Source organism: Astyanax mexicanus, chromosome 1, assembly GCF_023375975.1.
Source record: "Astyanax mexicanus isolate ESR-SI-001 chromosome 1, AstMex3_surface, whole genome shotgun sequence".
Lineage (NCBI taxonomy): Eukaryota > Metazoa > Chordata > Actinopteri > Characiformes > Acestrorhamphidae > Astyanax > Astyanax mexicanus.
This window is the reverse complement of record NC_064408.1, coordinates 108,737,715-108,753,632: the sequence shown is the minus strand read 5'-3', so window position 1 is coordinate 108,753,632 and position 15,918 is coordinate 108,737,715. Positions and strand designations below refer to the sequence as shown.

General features: G+C 39.7%; 1 protein-coding gene across 1 annotated transcript in view; it reads right to left on the bottom strand.

The window, feature by feature from the left end:
• LOC103026338 (receptor activity-modifying protein 3) overlaps positions 1 to 15,918 on the bottom strand; it is a 62,415-nt gene that overhangs the window by 11,265 nt on the left and 35,232 nt on the right. Inside the window, exons 2-3 of the mRNA XM_007232423.4 lie at positions 13,676 to 13,705; positions 12,582 to 12,741 (exon numbers count right to left, since the gene is read on the bottom strand). Coding sequence (XP_007232485.1) covers positions 12,582 to 12,741; positions 13,676 to 13,705 — 190 coding nt within the window. The remainder of the gene's footprint in view (positions 1 to 12,581; positions 12,742 to 13,675; positions 13,706 to 15,918) is intronic.

Genomic DNA, 15,918 nt, shown 5'->3' with positions numbered 1-15,918 from the left:
CATGTGTCTGGCCTGTGTGACATAAAGTTTTGTCTTACAATGATGACATGCTTCTAATATAAGTATTTTGACAGGTAAAATTTGTTATTAGTCTTATGTCTGTTTAAGTAAAGTAGCTGAGACTTCTTATGCAACATATTGTAATCAGTAAAAGTTGTGGAAACATTATTGTCTCCTGCACAGACAGCAGTCCCATCCCTGTGATGCCCACAGTAATTTGGGTCAATTTTCCAACCCCATTTGTGCTCAGTGCAGACACTTAATGGCTTTCTGCAATGAGCTCTAAGGACAGGGAATTAGTTTCTAATGGATTCTGTATTATTACTGGATATACACGCAGCAGTGAGCAGCTGGTATAGAGGCCAGTGGATGCAATTGTAGGCAATAATCATTAGTAATGGCTATGCATAATTAGCATGTATCTGCAAACTCCCACATAGTGCTGGGCAGTATAATAACAGTTGTATGATAAATAACTGCAGAACTGACACTGTTTCAGCATGAGGAACTTTATGAATGTTATGCTGATATCTCGCAAAATTCTTTGGGACTCCTTGGTAGCTTAAAACCAAAACAGCCCTCATGTTGTCTCGTTCACGACAGGGTAAAGAGATGAAGAGACCCGGCCCTAAAACTATTTTCCTGGAAGGTTTAATCTGATAATGGAGAAGGGTCATGTTGTCTCCTAGGCAACATTATGGGAATTCATGGACATTGCGTAGATGAGTAACAGGAAACAGTATCTAAGAAGAGGCATTCAAATAGTATATTAAAAAAAATAAAGTTGCTTCAAATTATTCTATACGCATTATCATGAAAGAACCTCTAAAAATAAAATATTAGACTTTATAATAGAATAGACTTAGGTCATAAAATAGAATAAGATCATAATATTTTGAATAATATTGTGGGCCTAATTCAGCGAAACACTGACGAAGGAAGGTGCCTGCCTGATGACCCCTGAGAAGAGCTTGCACTGAAGTTTGTGTTAGAGTTTGGATGAAGGGGATTGGTGTGGTCCTGCTCTTGTAATAATTTGTCTCATGAGTTTTTGTAGACGTCTGAGTACTTGGCAGTTGAGGCACGGACCATGAACATAGTTCGCTATGCTTCTGGATTCTTGTCGAGCCAGTATCAGATGGTAGTGGTTGCTGTGTTCTGCTCACGCAACTTATAATGTGATTTATTGTGTGTGATTGTGCTTAGGTAAGTGTGTTGTTGCCATAGTTAAAGGAAGTGAGCTTAGATTAAGGAGGGATTCTGTGTGTTCATAGGTTATTTTTTGGTAGGTCTGTTACTTGGCAGTTGAGGCAATGGACCATGAACATAGTGTTAGGCTGTGCTTCTGGATTCTTGTCGAGCCAGTATTAGATTGTGGTGGTTTTGCTATTGTTGTTAGTTGAGTGAGTAGTAGATCCTGGCTGAGCCCTATGCATAACCCCAGCTGTTAGGTGCAGGATTTGTCAATTTCCTGTATTATATTACTTGATATCTAGTTAAGCTAGTGACTGCTGTGAAGAGAACAGTTGACAACAGAGGAAAGACCCTGTGACAGCATGGAAAGACAGCTGACAAGAGGGAATAGACCCTAACGGTGCTGCCATGGGCTGGCAATCCATGGTAGCAGCCACCATGGTTAACCATGTGTGTGCAACCAAGCAAGCTACATTGAAAAAGAAAAAAGCAATACCCCAGGAGTCAGCGAGAGCAGGGGTGGAAGATGACTCACAGGTGGATAACATGGTTACGGACTCTGGAACGGACATGACTACGAGAAGTGGGTTAAGCATAGAGGCAGGTGGGATGGTAAGTGGAAAGGAGTTGCTGACCTGTGTGTGTGGGTGGAGCAAGGTCACATCAGTGAGAGGGCTGAGGATACACCAAGGAAAGATGAGGTGCTTGAGTGAAGGAGTGCAGGGGCCCCGCATTGAACAATACTTTGAACAGAATTGTTTGAGTCAGTCGGCTGAAGTCCAGCGGCAGGTTACGTGCCACAGTCCGCAGGATATCAATACCTTTGATACTAGGGAGGCTAACTTAAGCACAGAAGGAGTGGAGGATGAAGGAGGTGTTGATAGGTCAAAGGCTAAGGGAAAGCAGATGGGTAGGGAGAAAGGAATCGGTCAAAGATCCAAAGTTAAATGGCCAGGCACAGGAGACAAGATTGCATGGAGGAGTATTAATGATGACTTGAAAGGTATGCTTGAGGGTTTGAAGGGAACAGCAGAGAGTAAATTGAACAGGCTAGGTAAAGTCATTTATGATTATGGAATGGCAAGATTTGGTGTTGTGCAGAGGAACGTAAAGTGTCAAGATGTAGTTAAATCAAGGCGGCAGGTAGAAATAGAAAAACTGGTTAAGGAATCAAGGTTACTCAGAAAGAAGTGGAAGAAGGGGAATGAGGCAGAAAGAGAGGGCATTGAGTTATTGCAGGAGGAGTTGAGAAGTAAGTTGGTAAAATTGCGGAGAGCAGAGGCTATGAGGAAAAGGAGGAAGAAGAAGGAGCGTGCTAGGATAGAGTTCTTTAGAGATCCATTTAGGTTTGTTAAGAGTCTGTTTAGTAAGGAGAAGTCAGGAAATCTAAAGGTCGGAAAGAGGGAGTTGGAGGAGCACTTTAAGAGTGTTTACACAGAGAAGGGAAGGTCTAGCGACCTGGACCTACCAGCAGACATGCCGCCGTTAGGTGATATAGAGTGGAAAATGGATGTTAACCCCCCTAGGTGGAGTGAGGTTCAGGAGGTGGTGAAGGCTGCAAAGGCAGGTTCTGCCCCAGGGCCAAATGGGGTTCCATATAGATTATATAAAAGTGCACCAGATGTTTTGAAGTTTCTATGGAAACTAATGGCTATAGTGTGGAAGAAGGGGATTATTCCAAAGGAGTGGCGCAGAGCAGGTGGTGTTCTTATCCCAAAAGAAAAGGATTCTGTGGCTATTGATCAGTTCCGTCCCATAAGCTTGTTGAATGTGGAGGGTAAGATCTTCTTTAGTGTGGTTGCACGTAGACTAGCAACGTACCTGAAAAGAAATAATTTAATTGATACGTCTGTACAAAAGGCAGGAATTGCAGGTTTTTCTGGTTGCATAGAGCATAATAGTATGATTTGGCATCAGATTCAAACAGCAAGAGCCGAGAAAAAGGATCTACATGTGGTGTTTTTAGATCTGGCTAATGCTTTTGGTTCGGTACCGCATGCATTGTTGTGGAAGGCATTCAATTTTTTTAGGGTTCCAGAAGAGATTTCAAGGTTAGTTAAAGCCTATTTTGAAGACATACAGTTTTGCTTTAGTGTAGGGGAGTGTGTCACATCTTGGCAACGACTGGAAATAGGTATAATGGCAGGTTGTACAATTTCACCGCTAGCGTTTACGATGGCAATGGAGGTGATTATTAGGGCTTCTAAGTGGGTCGTAGGCGGGGAGAGGCTGCATGATGGCACCCGGCTCCCACCAGTTAGGGCATTTATGGATGATATGACAACATTAACGACTACGGTGCCATGTACCCGGCGACTGCTAGGGAAGTTAAATGATAATCTTAGGCTGGCTAGGATGAAAGTTAAACCGAGCAAGTCTAGGAGTGTATCAATCGTTAAAGGGAAATTGATACAAGAAAGGTTTATGATGGAGGGAGAAGTCATACCATCTATATTGGAAAAGCCAGTTAAGAGTTTAGGTAGGTGGTATACTGCAGCACTGAATGATAAAGAGCAGGTGGAAGGGTTGAGGACAGAAATGGTGGAGGCCATTAATAGAATTGATAAGTCTTTTCTGCCAGGTAAATTAAAGTTGTGGTGTCTGCAGTTTGGTTTGTTGCCTCGTCTAAGGTGGCCACTTACAGTTTATGATATTCCGATTTCTGAGGTTGAGAGGTTAGAAAGGGTTATGAGCAAGGCTATAAGGACATGGTTGGGGGTGCCGCGTTGCCTTAGTAGTGTGGCGTGGTGTGGGAGAGGGATGCTGGAACTGCCGTTGACGAGCTTGGTTGAGGAGTTCAAATGTGCTAAGGTAGGACGTGAAATGCAGTTGTTAGGGTCAAAAGACGGGCTGGTTAAAGCAACAGCACCAGTGACTAGGTCTGGGAGAAAGTGGAATGCTCGAGAAGCTACTCAAGCCGCAAGGAGGGCACTGGAGCACAGGGATGTTGTGGGGCAGGTGCAAAATGGGAGGGCAGGATTAGGTTTAGGTGATTCTTGGAAAGCATTCGGCAAGGCCACATCACCTGAGAAAAGGCGTATGGTTACAGGGTTTATTCGTGAGCAGGAGGAGGAAGCAAGGAGGGCAAAAGCAGCAGGGCAGAGTAAACAGGGGCAGTGGATGAGATGGGAAAGTGTAGAGAAGCGGAGAATCACCTGGCGAGAGTTATGGGGATTGGATACAGGCCGTATAAAGTTTCTTTTGGGAGCTACATATGATGTTCTGCCAACGCCACAAAACCTTGCTCAGTGGGTGGGTGAGGATCCAAGTTGTAAGCTATGTGCAGGAAGTGGCACGCTGAAGCACATTTTGTCGGCATGTAAGGTGAGTCTATCCCAGGGGCGCTACACATGGAGGCATAATCAGGTACTTAGATCTCTTGCAGGTGCACTTGATAAGAAACGGTTAGAAGTTAATAACATGCCCGTGGTAGGTTGCAGTAGGGTAATCACGTTTGTGCGTGAGGGGCAGCATAGTGGAGAAACAGCACAGTGCTTGAAAACTGCTGGTAAGTGGGCCAATGCACGAGATTGGAAGTTATTAGTGGATGTAGGTAGTAAACTGCAGATCCCAGAGTGCATTCTGGTTACAACCTTGAGGCCGGATGTAGTGTTGTACTCTGAAAGTAAGCGGATAGTGTATTTTATAGAGCTGACTGTTCCGTTTGAAGACGAGGTAGATGGAGCTTATGAAAGGAAAAGGCTGAAGTATACAGACTTGGTGGCTGAGGTGAGAGAGCGTGGGTGGCAAGCGTATATTAGACCGGTAGAGGTAGGTACTAGAGGCTTTGTTGCGAAGTCTGCCACAAGACTGCTGTCTGAATTCGGAATTAGAGGTCGTGTGCTAAGGACTGTAGTGAAGGAGTTGTCAGATGTAGCTGAAAGATCTAGTCAGTGGTTGTGGTTCAGAAGGGCTGAGGCTGTGTGGGGAAGGGAGTGAGTTTGTTCTTCTACAGCAAGTTTGGAGGGGGGTGGGTCTGGGACGCCAGACTTCACTGTTGAGCCTTCTGGAGGTGTCGTGGGCCTAATTCAGCGAAACACTGACGAAGGAAGGTGCCTACCTGATGACCCCTGAGAAGAGCTTGCACTGAAGTTTGTGTTGGAGTTGTTAGATGTAGCTGAAAGATCTAGTCAGTGGTTGTGGTTCAGAAGGGCTGAGGCTACGTGGGGAAGGGAATGAGTTTGTGCTTCTACAGCAGGCTTGGAGGGGGGTGGGTCTGGGACGCCAGACTTCACTGTTGAGCCTTCTGGAGGTGTCGTGGGCCTAATTCAGCGAAACACTGACGAAGGAAGGTGCCTGCCTGATGACCCCTGAGAAGAGCTTGCACTGAAGTTTGTGTTAGAGTTTGGATGAAGGGGATTGGTGTGGTCCTGCTCTTGTAATAATTTGTCTCATGAGTTTTTGTAGACGTCTGAGTACTTGGCAGTTGAGGCACGGACCATGAACATAGTTCGCTATGCTTCTGGATTCTTGTCGAGCCAGTATCAGATGGTAGTGGTTGCTGTGTTCTGCTCACGCAACTTATAATGTGATTTATTGTGTGTGATTGTGCTTAGGTAAGTGTGTTGTTGCCATAGTTAAAGGAAGTGAGCTTAGATTAAGGAGGGATTCTGTGTGTTCATAGGTTATTTTTTGGTAGGTCTGTTACTTGGCAGTTGAGGCAATGGACCATGAACATAGTGTTAGGCTGTGCTTCTGGATTCTTGTCGAGCCAGTATTAGATTGTGGTGGTTTTGCTATTGTTGTTAGTTGAGTGAGTAGTAGATCCTGGCTGAGCCCTATGCATAACCCCAGCTGTTAGGTGCAGGATTTGTCAATTTCCTGTATTATATTACTTGAGAAAGAATCGTAATATTTCAATGATAATCATAGTCATAATATTTAAAAAATAAAGTTATAATATAGTTTAAGAATAGTAGTAGTAATAGTTGAATTATATTCATAGTGTTTTGAAAAAAGTAATATTTCTGAAAATAAAATCTTTATATTTAGAGACTAAAAGTGAAAAATTCTTGAGAATAAAGTTTTAATGTTTTAAGCATAAAGTTATCATATTCTAAGAATAATAGTGATTAAAAAAAGTCATAGGTTAAATTTTGAGGATAAAGTTTTACTATTTAAATGAATAAAGTGAGAATACTTTGAGAATAAAGTTGTAATAGTTTTACAAATAAGGTTTTAATATTTAAAATCATAAATTAACAACACTAAAGTAGTTTTGATGCAACGAAAGGTTAAAATGATGTGGCCAAAGAGTTTACCAAAAGAACATAGCAACCTCCTCATTTTAAATTGAGGGACAATTTTGTAGTTATACTTTTATACAGGTTTTACAATAAAATAAATTATTCATTATCTCTTGGCCCATTATCACCAAAACACTGAAACAGTATGACTTTATTCTCAACATATTCTAAGTTTATTCTCAAGGTCTACTGTTTTTAACAGTGACCCTAAAAAGTTGGTGTAGTATATTCTGGAATCATTTGAAAAGTATGAAACAATAGTTCTACTTTGAGAGAATATTAAAATAGCCAGAAAGAAGACTTTCAGATTCTGAGCTCATATACTATACTGCAGTGATGAGATACAGTTTTAGGAACAGAAGCGTTCAAGAGATGAGGATACTGGCCTGGTTTGTCTGCCAACAAAGGATATCCATTCAGCAGTAAATCTCTGGCCAAAAGCTGAGCGCTTCATAAGTTTATTTATATAGTGCTTTGAACAATGGGCATTGTCACAAAGCAGCTTCACAAAAATCCAGGTTTGAGCCTTAAATGAGCAAGAAAAGATCAAGAGAAAGATGCCTGGAGGAAACAAGACTCAGAAGAAGAACCCATCCTTCTTAGATTAACACTGATTACCAAAATAAATAAACAAAACAAACACATGAATAGATGAAGATTTAACTGGGACATGGTATTTTATTTTATGGCATGTTTTATGTCCCATTATTTCTGACATTAGTCTGTTTGCATGGACAATTCTAGTCAGACACTGCGCTGTCCACTGTGGGTGGTAATGACCTTTATGATGTTAAAAGGTTGCACAAGTGTCTCATGCATTCGGAACCCACTATCAGGTCTTACTCAAGCACACTGGATATGTTGTGTTCAGCCTTACTCACAAGAAAACACCTCACATCTTATACAGGTGTGGGTGTTCCCAAGTTGTTTCCTAAGGTAACACTTTATGATTAGTTTACATGCTGCTATCCCATGACTTCTGGCATGTCACTCTAGAGTAATTTACTGTATAATGCATAAAGAAGAAAACATGAGTTTAATATCATGCAGACATAAGTGATCAGATTCAACCTCAAACTAAAATTAGTGACTAATGTTAGAAATCATATTATTGGAAATCGAGATTTTGTGTACATCAGATTTTGTGTACATTCCTCCCCTGCTTCTGTCTCTAGTTTCCGCCCGTTCTCGTCTGTTTCCGCCCACCCTTGGGCTCCCTATTTTCTTATAAAGGCGTTTTTTTCCCGGCTGTGTCCCAATTCACTAGCCAGAGCAGTGGTAGTGTATTGGACCGTGACCTTAACGAAACGGGTTCGATCTGGAGCGAAGAGCGGTGTGTTTATTTATTAATTTATTTCCTTCCCGCATCTGCACAGATCTGATTCTTACGTTTTTTTACATTTACCCTGATTTGTTCATTCAGCCAGATTTGGTGTCAGCAAATATTTTGTGTAATTGATAACTTTGAACATACTGATCGCCTGAGGATAAGAGGAACTCATCTTAAATCTGCAGGGAGCTGCCAAGAAGAGCTCAAGAGGCTTCTGCTGCAGTTAACGCTGGGAATAATAATGATTATACACAATTTAAATGGCTGCTTTGCTAGAATATAAAATTGTAATTGAGGCTTAGAAGTTTAGGGCAGAGTTAATTTTTAAGAAGTGGCTGAGGGCGAGTAAAGAATACAAATTTCAGAAGATAAAACACTTATAATAGCTGTGCCCCACAGCTCTTAAAGGTTGATTTGAAGGAGAAAGCAGCAGAATCTGCTACACAGGATGCAGTAATAGCTGATGATGGTGTGCTTGTCCACCACAGTGAGTTGAGGCGAGAAAAACCCAGGTGTGGCCCCAGGGAGAGTTTTATAGATAAGAAGAGAGATGTGTTGAGTAAAGGTGAAATAGCATCATGTAAGGTTCAGCTGAAGGAAGGGCCATTAAGATATCATTACTGTAAGAACCCAGGGCATAAAACGTCTCTCTGCTTGGGTTTTTACAGAAAAGAGAGTCATGCTGGAGATCATTTAAACTGAGATAATGGGTAAAACTGTGGCTCTGTTTAGGTTCAGGGCATCTCTCTGGCTGCTAGTTCATTTAAAATCTCTGCAGGTTCATGAAAGGCACTGGAAGAACAACCCCCTGTACAGTATAAACGTTTTGTGTCAGAGGCTTGGTTGCCATTACTGAGGTAATAGAATTCAAGGTGTGGGGAAACGTAGTGAGCATACAGAGGGAGACAGGGGACAGTCAGGCGTACTGTGCTACTGAATGAGGGGTGAATACAGTGATCTATGCCTTCATTACACTACATGATTTTTGCCCTGATTCTTACTCTGGCCGAGTCTGTGCTGATTGGCTCTATTCTGCAGATGTTCAGTCAGTTGGAGAGGGCAATTAGAGAGATAACAGTGTTGATGTTTATGGTCAGTGAGGTCAGAACAGTTAGTTCCGACCTCACAATCTGATTGCTTGAGAAGTGTTCTAGCCGTGCTGATATTTGTGATAACATCACGGCCTTCTCACACTAAACTTGTATCACTCTGCCGACGCGTTGCCAAGTAACGGCGTATGTACACCGCACAGTTTTGAATCACCGGCACCAGCAGCAGCGTTAGCTTAGCACAGGCTAGCGCTCAACCACGGCACGCTCGCCCGCAGCGCTGGCTCGTCTTTTGTGGAAAAAAGGGAAGGAAAATCGCTCGGCTAATGCCGTCTGACGGTCAGCCAGAACGGTAACCAGCCAGGCTAGGCTAAGCTAAGCTAATGCTGAGCTAAAGCAAGCTACGCTAACCTAACCACAGTCCAGCCGGCTAGCTTACCAGCACCACCCAGCAAAACAGGCAGAAATGCTCAAAAAATGCGCAGCGTTCACCTGAAGATAACTCCTCTGAGCAGGAGAGGAGAGTATTAGCGTTATTTCACGGTTCTAATGTTTACCATTTTCGCTTATTCCCAATTTTGCTTTTAAGCTAACTGGTCTGTATAAACCATACACCGTAAAGTTAAGTTTCAGTTCTGTTACAGTTGTTGTGGAAATACTTTTTGTCGGAAGGCACAGTCCATATTAAAGTGCATTCACTCTTATTTTCTTAACGTTTTTTTATTTATTTTCTTAATGCATTTTGTAAAAAAAAATAGCTATTCTATTTAAGCAACAGAACACTCGAGGTCGTGTGTTATCCCGAATAACATCACGGCTGTGATGATCTATGACACTCGCCTTTGGCTTGTGCCTACGACCAAATCACAGCTGTGATGATACTCGTGATAACACACTCCCTCTCGTGTTCTATTGCTTAAATAGAACCCAAGAACAAAAAGTTGATCATATTGTTCTACAAATATGTGTCCAAATATGTTCAAATCTTTTCAGCTACCACAGTACAAATAAGCTAAAGTTGGCTTGTTATTAAGCAGATTCTGATTCTAGTCTTATGTTTCACCTTGTGATATGATGTACATACCTGCATGGCTGATAGCTAACTGATAGCTATCTGGATTCTGGTTCTAGTTCATGTCCAACACCACAGAAATATTTAAGCTGCCTTGCACGTAGCGTATCCTCCACTGACCACTGGCTGTGCTGCTTAAGTCCAGTACCCCCTACAGTTTGTACAGACCAGACTCTCAGACCACTTTTTTCATCCACAACAGCATTGTAGTGTACTGTATGAGGTGTAGTTGTTTTGTGTTTGATGAAAAAAATGTAAAAACAATATTTATAATTTGCTTTGATATTAAAAGTTGTGTAGTGTAGCTAATGCTTTAAAGGTCTTTCACTCTAAAAAGAGTGTTTTTTTTGGTTTGGTTTGGATCAGGACAATGGTTTTCAACCACAAACCATTTTCCTGAAAAATTTGGTTCGGTCAAAACAGAAAAAAGAAAACCTTTTTTTTAAAAAGCACACGCACTGTGTGTTTATCCCTTGTCTCCACCCCTGCCTTCAGTACGCTCACCTGTTCATTTGTGGCCCCGCCCCCTTGTTACTCAGTCCCAAGTGTTTAGTCTTTCCTGTCCCTGTCTGAGTATATAAATAGTCCTGTTTTTACCTGCGTCCCTTGTACATGGTCTTGTTTTTTTCATGTTTTTGTTACCACCTTGTTCTCTGTGTTTCTTTTTGTTTCAGTTTTTTTTTTTTGTCTGTTTATTATATTTTTTTCAATGTATACTCGCAAGTGCGTCAACTCTCCTCGTTTCCTTCCTGCTCCCAACCTGACACCAGTTGGCTTGCATGTTTTTTACAAACCGGAATAGGTGCAACAGATAATGTTCATCTATTGTATCTAATCCAAATTAATCCTTTTTTTATAATCAGAAAAAAAAAGAATCTAAGGATATTCTAAGGATAATTTTTCATTTAAAGGTATTCATCTAGATGGCAGAATTGTCACAACACCAGGAAAGGCATCTAAGCGAATTTACACACGTCGCCGTTCAAATCATGCCTTCTTACACACCAAGAAGTATCAAGAGGGAGACACAGAAACATGGTTAACGATGAGGAGATGTAGCAAAGTTCAATAGTGCAATTGCTAAATAACAGTGTGAAATTAAAACTTACTAGAACAAATATCAAAAATATTTATAAAATATAAATCTTGAAAAAATATATAAATAAAAATCTTGAAAATGAAATTTAACACCCGTTCTGTTATGTATGATGTGTTTTGTTGGTGTGTTTATGGGATGAGCCTTTTGCTGGAGAAGGATTTAGCAGGAGGTCAGGTATGCATAGCTCCAGTAGTTTGTGGTGATCTTAGTGAAAGTCTGGAAACCAAAGCTTTGATGCATGTATGCACCATAATATTTTTTGGTGCACAATGCACAAATCTCCACATTAATGTAAAATATTCTCCTCAGTTTATCATGGAGGCCTGAATAAGAAGAAAATCTATCCTCTATAGTTTGAGGAAACTGCTGAAGGACATTATCTTTCGGTGCACGTTCTTATGAGAAAAAGGAGAATGCCTGACCATCCAGTTCAGGCCTCAGTGGCGGGGTACTCAGGTATTCAATAGATGTGGTAGGTTTCTGTCAAGCTTGTCATGTGCATGCTGTGGTTATGGCTATGAACTGGAAACCTTGACTGGCCATATCAATCACCTGTTCAGAACATACGTTTCACATGCTGAAGAAGCTCGGCAGAGCATCACAAGAGGGGTTCAGCAGTCATTTCATGAAAAAAAGGCAATACCTATATCAGAATCCGAGAATGTGCTCTTTAACTGCATGTGAAATGTATTGTATTCCTGTTTTGGCATTATTCAGATTTTTATCATAATTTGAATTTAAATTAATTTCAGTTTGTCTTTACCTTGTGATTATTTTTATTTATTTATTTATTATATAAACACCTTAGTGTCTCTGCTGGACTAAGAATAGTCCACCAACCAGAAATATCCAGCCAGCAGCGTCCTACAGATATACAGTTCTGGAAAAAATAATCGACCACTTCAGTTTCTGATGTTACTATTTATAGGTAGATGTTTAAGTAAAATGAACATTTTTATTTTTATTTTATAAACTACAGACATTTTTCCCAAATTCCAAATTAAATTATTGTCATTTAGAGCATTTATTTGCATGAATGAGAAATGGCTAAAATAACAAAAATGATGCAGAGCTTCCAGACCTCAAATAATGCAAATAAAACAAGTTCATATTCATAAAGTTTTAGGAGTTCAGAAATTAATATTTGGTGGAATAACCCTGGATTTTAATCTCAGTTTTCATGCATTTTGGCATATTCTTCTCCACCAGTCTTACACACTGCTTTTGGATAACTTCATGCCACTCCTGTTGCAAAAATTCAAGCAGTTCAGCTTGGCTTGATGGCTTGAGATCATACATCTTCCTCTTGTTTATATTCCAGAGGTTTTCAATTTGGAAAAATCAAAGAAACTCATAATTTTTAATCTTTTATTTTTTCCAGGGCTGTATGTATAGGGGGACAGATACAAATTACGTAAGCTGCCAAATAAAAGCAGTGACTACTACAAAGAACTCAGTTCTCAGTGCCGAATGAATTTCGCAATTGGTTATTCCACACACGGACCCTGCCCCAGTAAGGGGAAATTAATCTATATAAACTCCCTGTGATGTGTGAGGCTGAATTCCCTCTGTAATAGTCGCTGACACTTACCTAATAAAATATGTCAAGTTGCACCAGTTCTGAGGGTCCACCTCGTCCATATCAGTCTTAAAGCGTTCTCCACACTTCTCCATCTCCAGCTGAAGAACAGACTTATTACACTCCAGAATGTGTGGCCTGTGAGTGAATGTAGGCCTGATGTCCTCTGTTGCTGTGGAGGAAATCAGAGCATTAAAAATCCAATTTGTAAAGAGATATTGGTGAGGAAATGTGATGTACAAAATCAATATGTGATAATATGGTTGTGGGCCATTATGGATATTTGTATGTAGAATGTTGGGCTTGTACAGGGAATTATTACTACTGTATATATTTATATATGTATGTAGTTAATATGTGTATATGTAGTAAATGTTATATAATCTCAAATAAAATAAAAAACCTTACTGTGGATATATATTTTTTTTTTACTTGCCAAAAAGTATATATTATATTATTATATTATATTGTACAGTAAAAAATTATCAGGAGTTTGAAATTGTGATAATGTTTTCTGAAAAAAAAAACTGAAATAAATTGGTAATTAAAAGCAAGAATTCTTAAATGAAACTACTAGTAAACAAAAATTAAAGTATGGGATTTAATTTACTTGTTTTTTTTCTCTCCCATCTTTCTCCCAATTTATTTGGCCAATTTCTCAATCCATTCAGCTGCTAATTAGCTGTTATCCCCAATCACAAGTGATGCCTTAACATAAGAAGGGTAAAGACTAGCACATGCCTCCTCCAACACATATGAAGCCAATCACTGCCTGTTTTTGAACTGCTGCTGATGCTGAGTAGCCAATGCGCTTGGAGGAAAGCACAGCGACTTGGTTCTGATACATCAGCCCACAGATGCCTCGTGCTGATCGACATCACCCTTTGGAGTGATGTGGGGAGAGAGCGCCATCTACCCACCCAGAGAGAGCAAGGCCAATTGTGCTCTCTCAGAGCTCCGGTAGCTGATGCAAGCTGCATGACCGGGGTTCAAACTAGTGATCTCCTGATCATAGTGGCAGCGCCTTAGTCCGCTGGACTAATAAAGAGCCCTTTAATTGTATTGTTCATAAAGTTTGAGAATTTGAACAAAATATTTAAGCTTACCTGATAGTGCACTCATCATCAAGATGTTCACTGTTAAAAGACACAGAAAGGGTAGAAAGCATAACAGTTAGGCACCACAATGATCATGGTAACATTTTTTTAAAATTATATTTCATAAATTAATTCAATAAATCCATAAAAGGAATGTAAAAATTAGGACCCCCATAAAAATCTTTCCTTTTTTTAAACAGTGTAAACATAGACATATAATCTTTATCTAAACACTATTAAAGCAGAACTCTGGTGTAAAATGGACTTTTGGTGTAGTAAAACATGATAAAAATGACTTACCTTTGATGAATAGCAACAACTACTTACTCCCACAGCATTAATTGATAATGAAATAGACATATATTTGCATAGACTCCGCATAGCGTAGCAGCCGGCTCCAGGAGGCAGGCTATGCTGAGTCTATGTATATATGTCTGTCATTATCAGTACAGTAATGGTGGCACTCGGAGCAGAAGCTAGCGTTATAGGATGTAAACAGAGGTTTTTAATAAGCTTCTTGTGCACTTTTAAAGTTATTATTGCCTTATTTTAAATGTCAGGGCTCTCCAGATTCTAGCAAGGAGGTGTGGAGCTACTGTGAGCCTGGATAACTATGGAAAAAGCTATTTATCGGGGCAAATGATGCACCGTGTCAAACAGTCTAAAGGGTATTTGGACAAACTGTTAAAATTTCTGGATCTCAGAACGCTGTGGGAGAACGGAGGTGTGCTATTTATCAAAGTTAAGTACTCTTTATCATGTTTTACTACAACAAAAGTACATTTTACACTTTTAAAAGATAAAGTTAACATTTCTAAAAGAAGAAACTTGGACCCACCACATTTATTACCATTTAAAATGTCTAAAAATAGGATCAGGTGCAGCATATCATTCACACATTTTTTGAACTTGTATAGAGAGAATTTTAATATGAAATACTTTATTTAATATTTGTTTTGACTTTTTTAAACCTCATTAGCATTAGTTTGGTTTGATCTTGTTTGTGAGACCTTCAGAATGAACAATGTGGAGGCAAATGAATCTGGAAAGGGATTTACAAAGATTTTAGAGACTTTAGACTTTAGAGATTTTACTGTCTATATAATAATTTACTAGTCAAACAAATAGGAACAGGACCGCAAAATATGTAAAAATGTAAATATGTTAATATGTATATATACTTGCAACAATTCCAAAATGTCATCAGCTCTCGCTACAGTTGGTGTTAGGGTACATGCATCCATCATCAGAAAGAGACTGCACAAATTACATTTTCATTTCCATGGTAGGTGAATAGAGGAAGCACTTGCTGTTAAAAAAAAACAACATTTTGGCAAGACTCCAGACTAATCTATCCAAAGCAAGTCAAAATGTTTGGTCTAGTGCTTTTTACAACCTGATGTGACAAAGCAGCTTTACAGGAACGTTGAAATAAGACAAGCAGAACGAAATAAAAAAGAGCATATAATCCCACTGAAGCAAGCCCAGGGCAACAGTAACAAGAAAGAAACTCCCACAACTCCCTCGCTAGAGAATAAAACCTTCAGAGGAGGAACGACTCAAAGGAGTGAACCCATCCGCTTACTGTATAGACTCTCAGTCATGGGATAGCAGTATGAGAATTCATAATAGGGTGTTACACCCACACCTGTACCAGTTACAGTTTCAAGAAAATGTATGTGAACCCTTTGGGAGTACTTGGATTTCTGCATAAATTGGTCCCTAAATGTGTTCTTTCATAATGTTAACATGTTGCGTTCAATAAAACCATGCAAACATATAGATTTTTTTTGTGGTATTAGTTTAAGCAGACTGAGTTTGTCTATTGTTGTGACATAGATGAAGATCAGAACACATTTAATGATTAATTGATACAGAAATCCAAGTAATCCCAAAGGGTTCACATACTTTTTCTTGAAACTGTATGTTATCTTGTTCATGGCAAGACGAGTGTGATAGTGGGTGCCAGATGAATGTGACATTCAGTTGTGCCAGCATTTAACATTCCTCAATCCACAAAGTCACTTGTGGACCAGGAATACATTATAGAAGGCATTACCACCCACAGTCCATGCAAACAGACAAACAACTCTGATGGAAATCACATCCACATTATACATACAATATACAATATACAGTAAAACACCTTTTAATTCACTATTTTTTTATTTAATTTATTTTCAACATTGTAGATTAATATTAAATGAAAACAATTAAGGGACACATATGGAATTACGTTTAAAAAAAAGGGT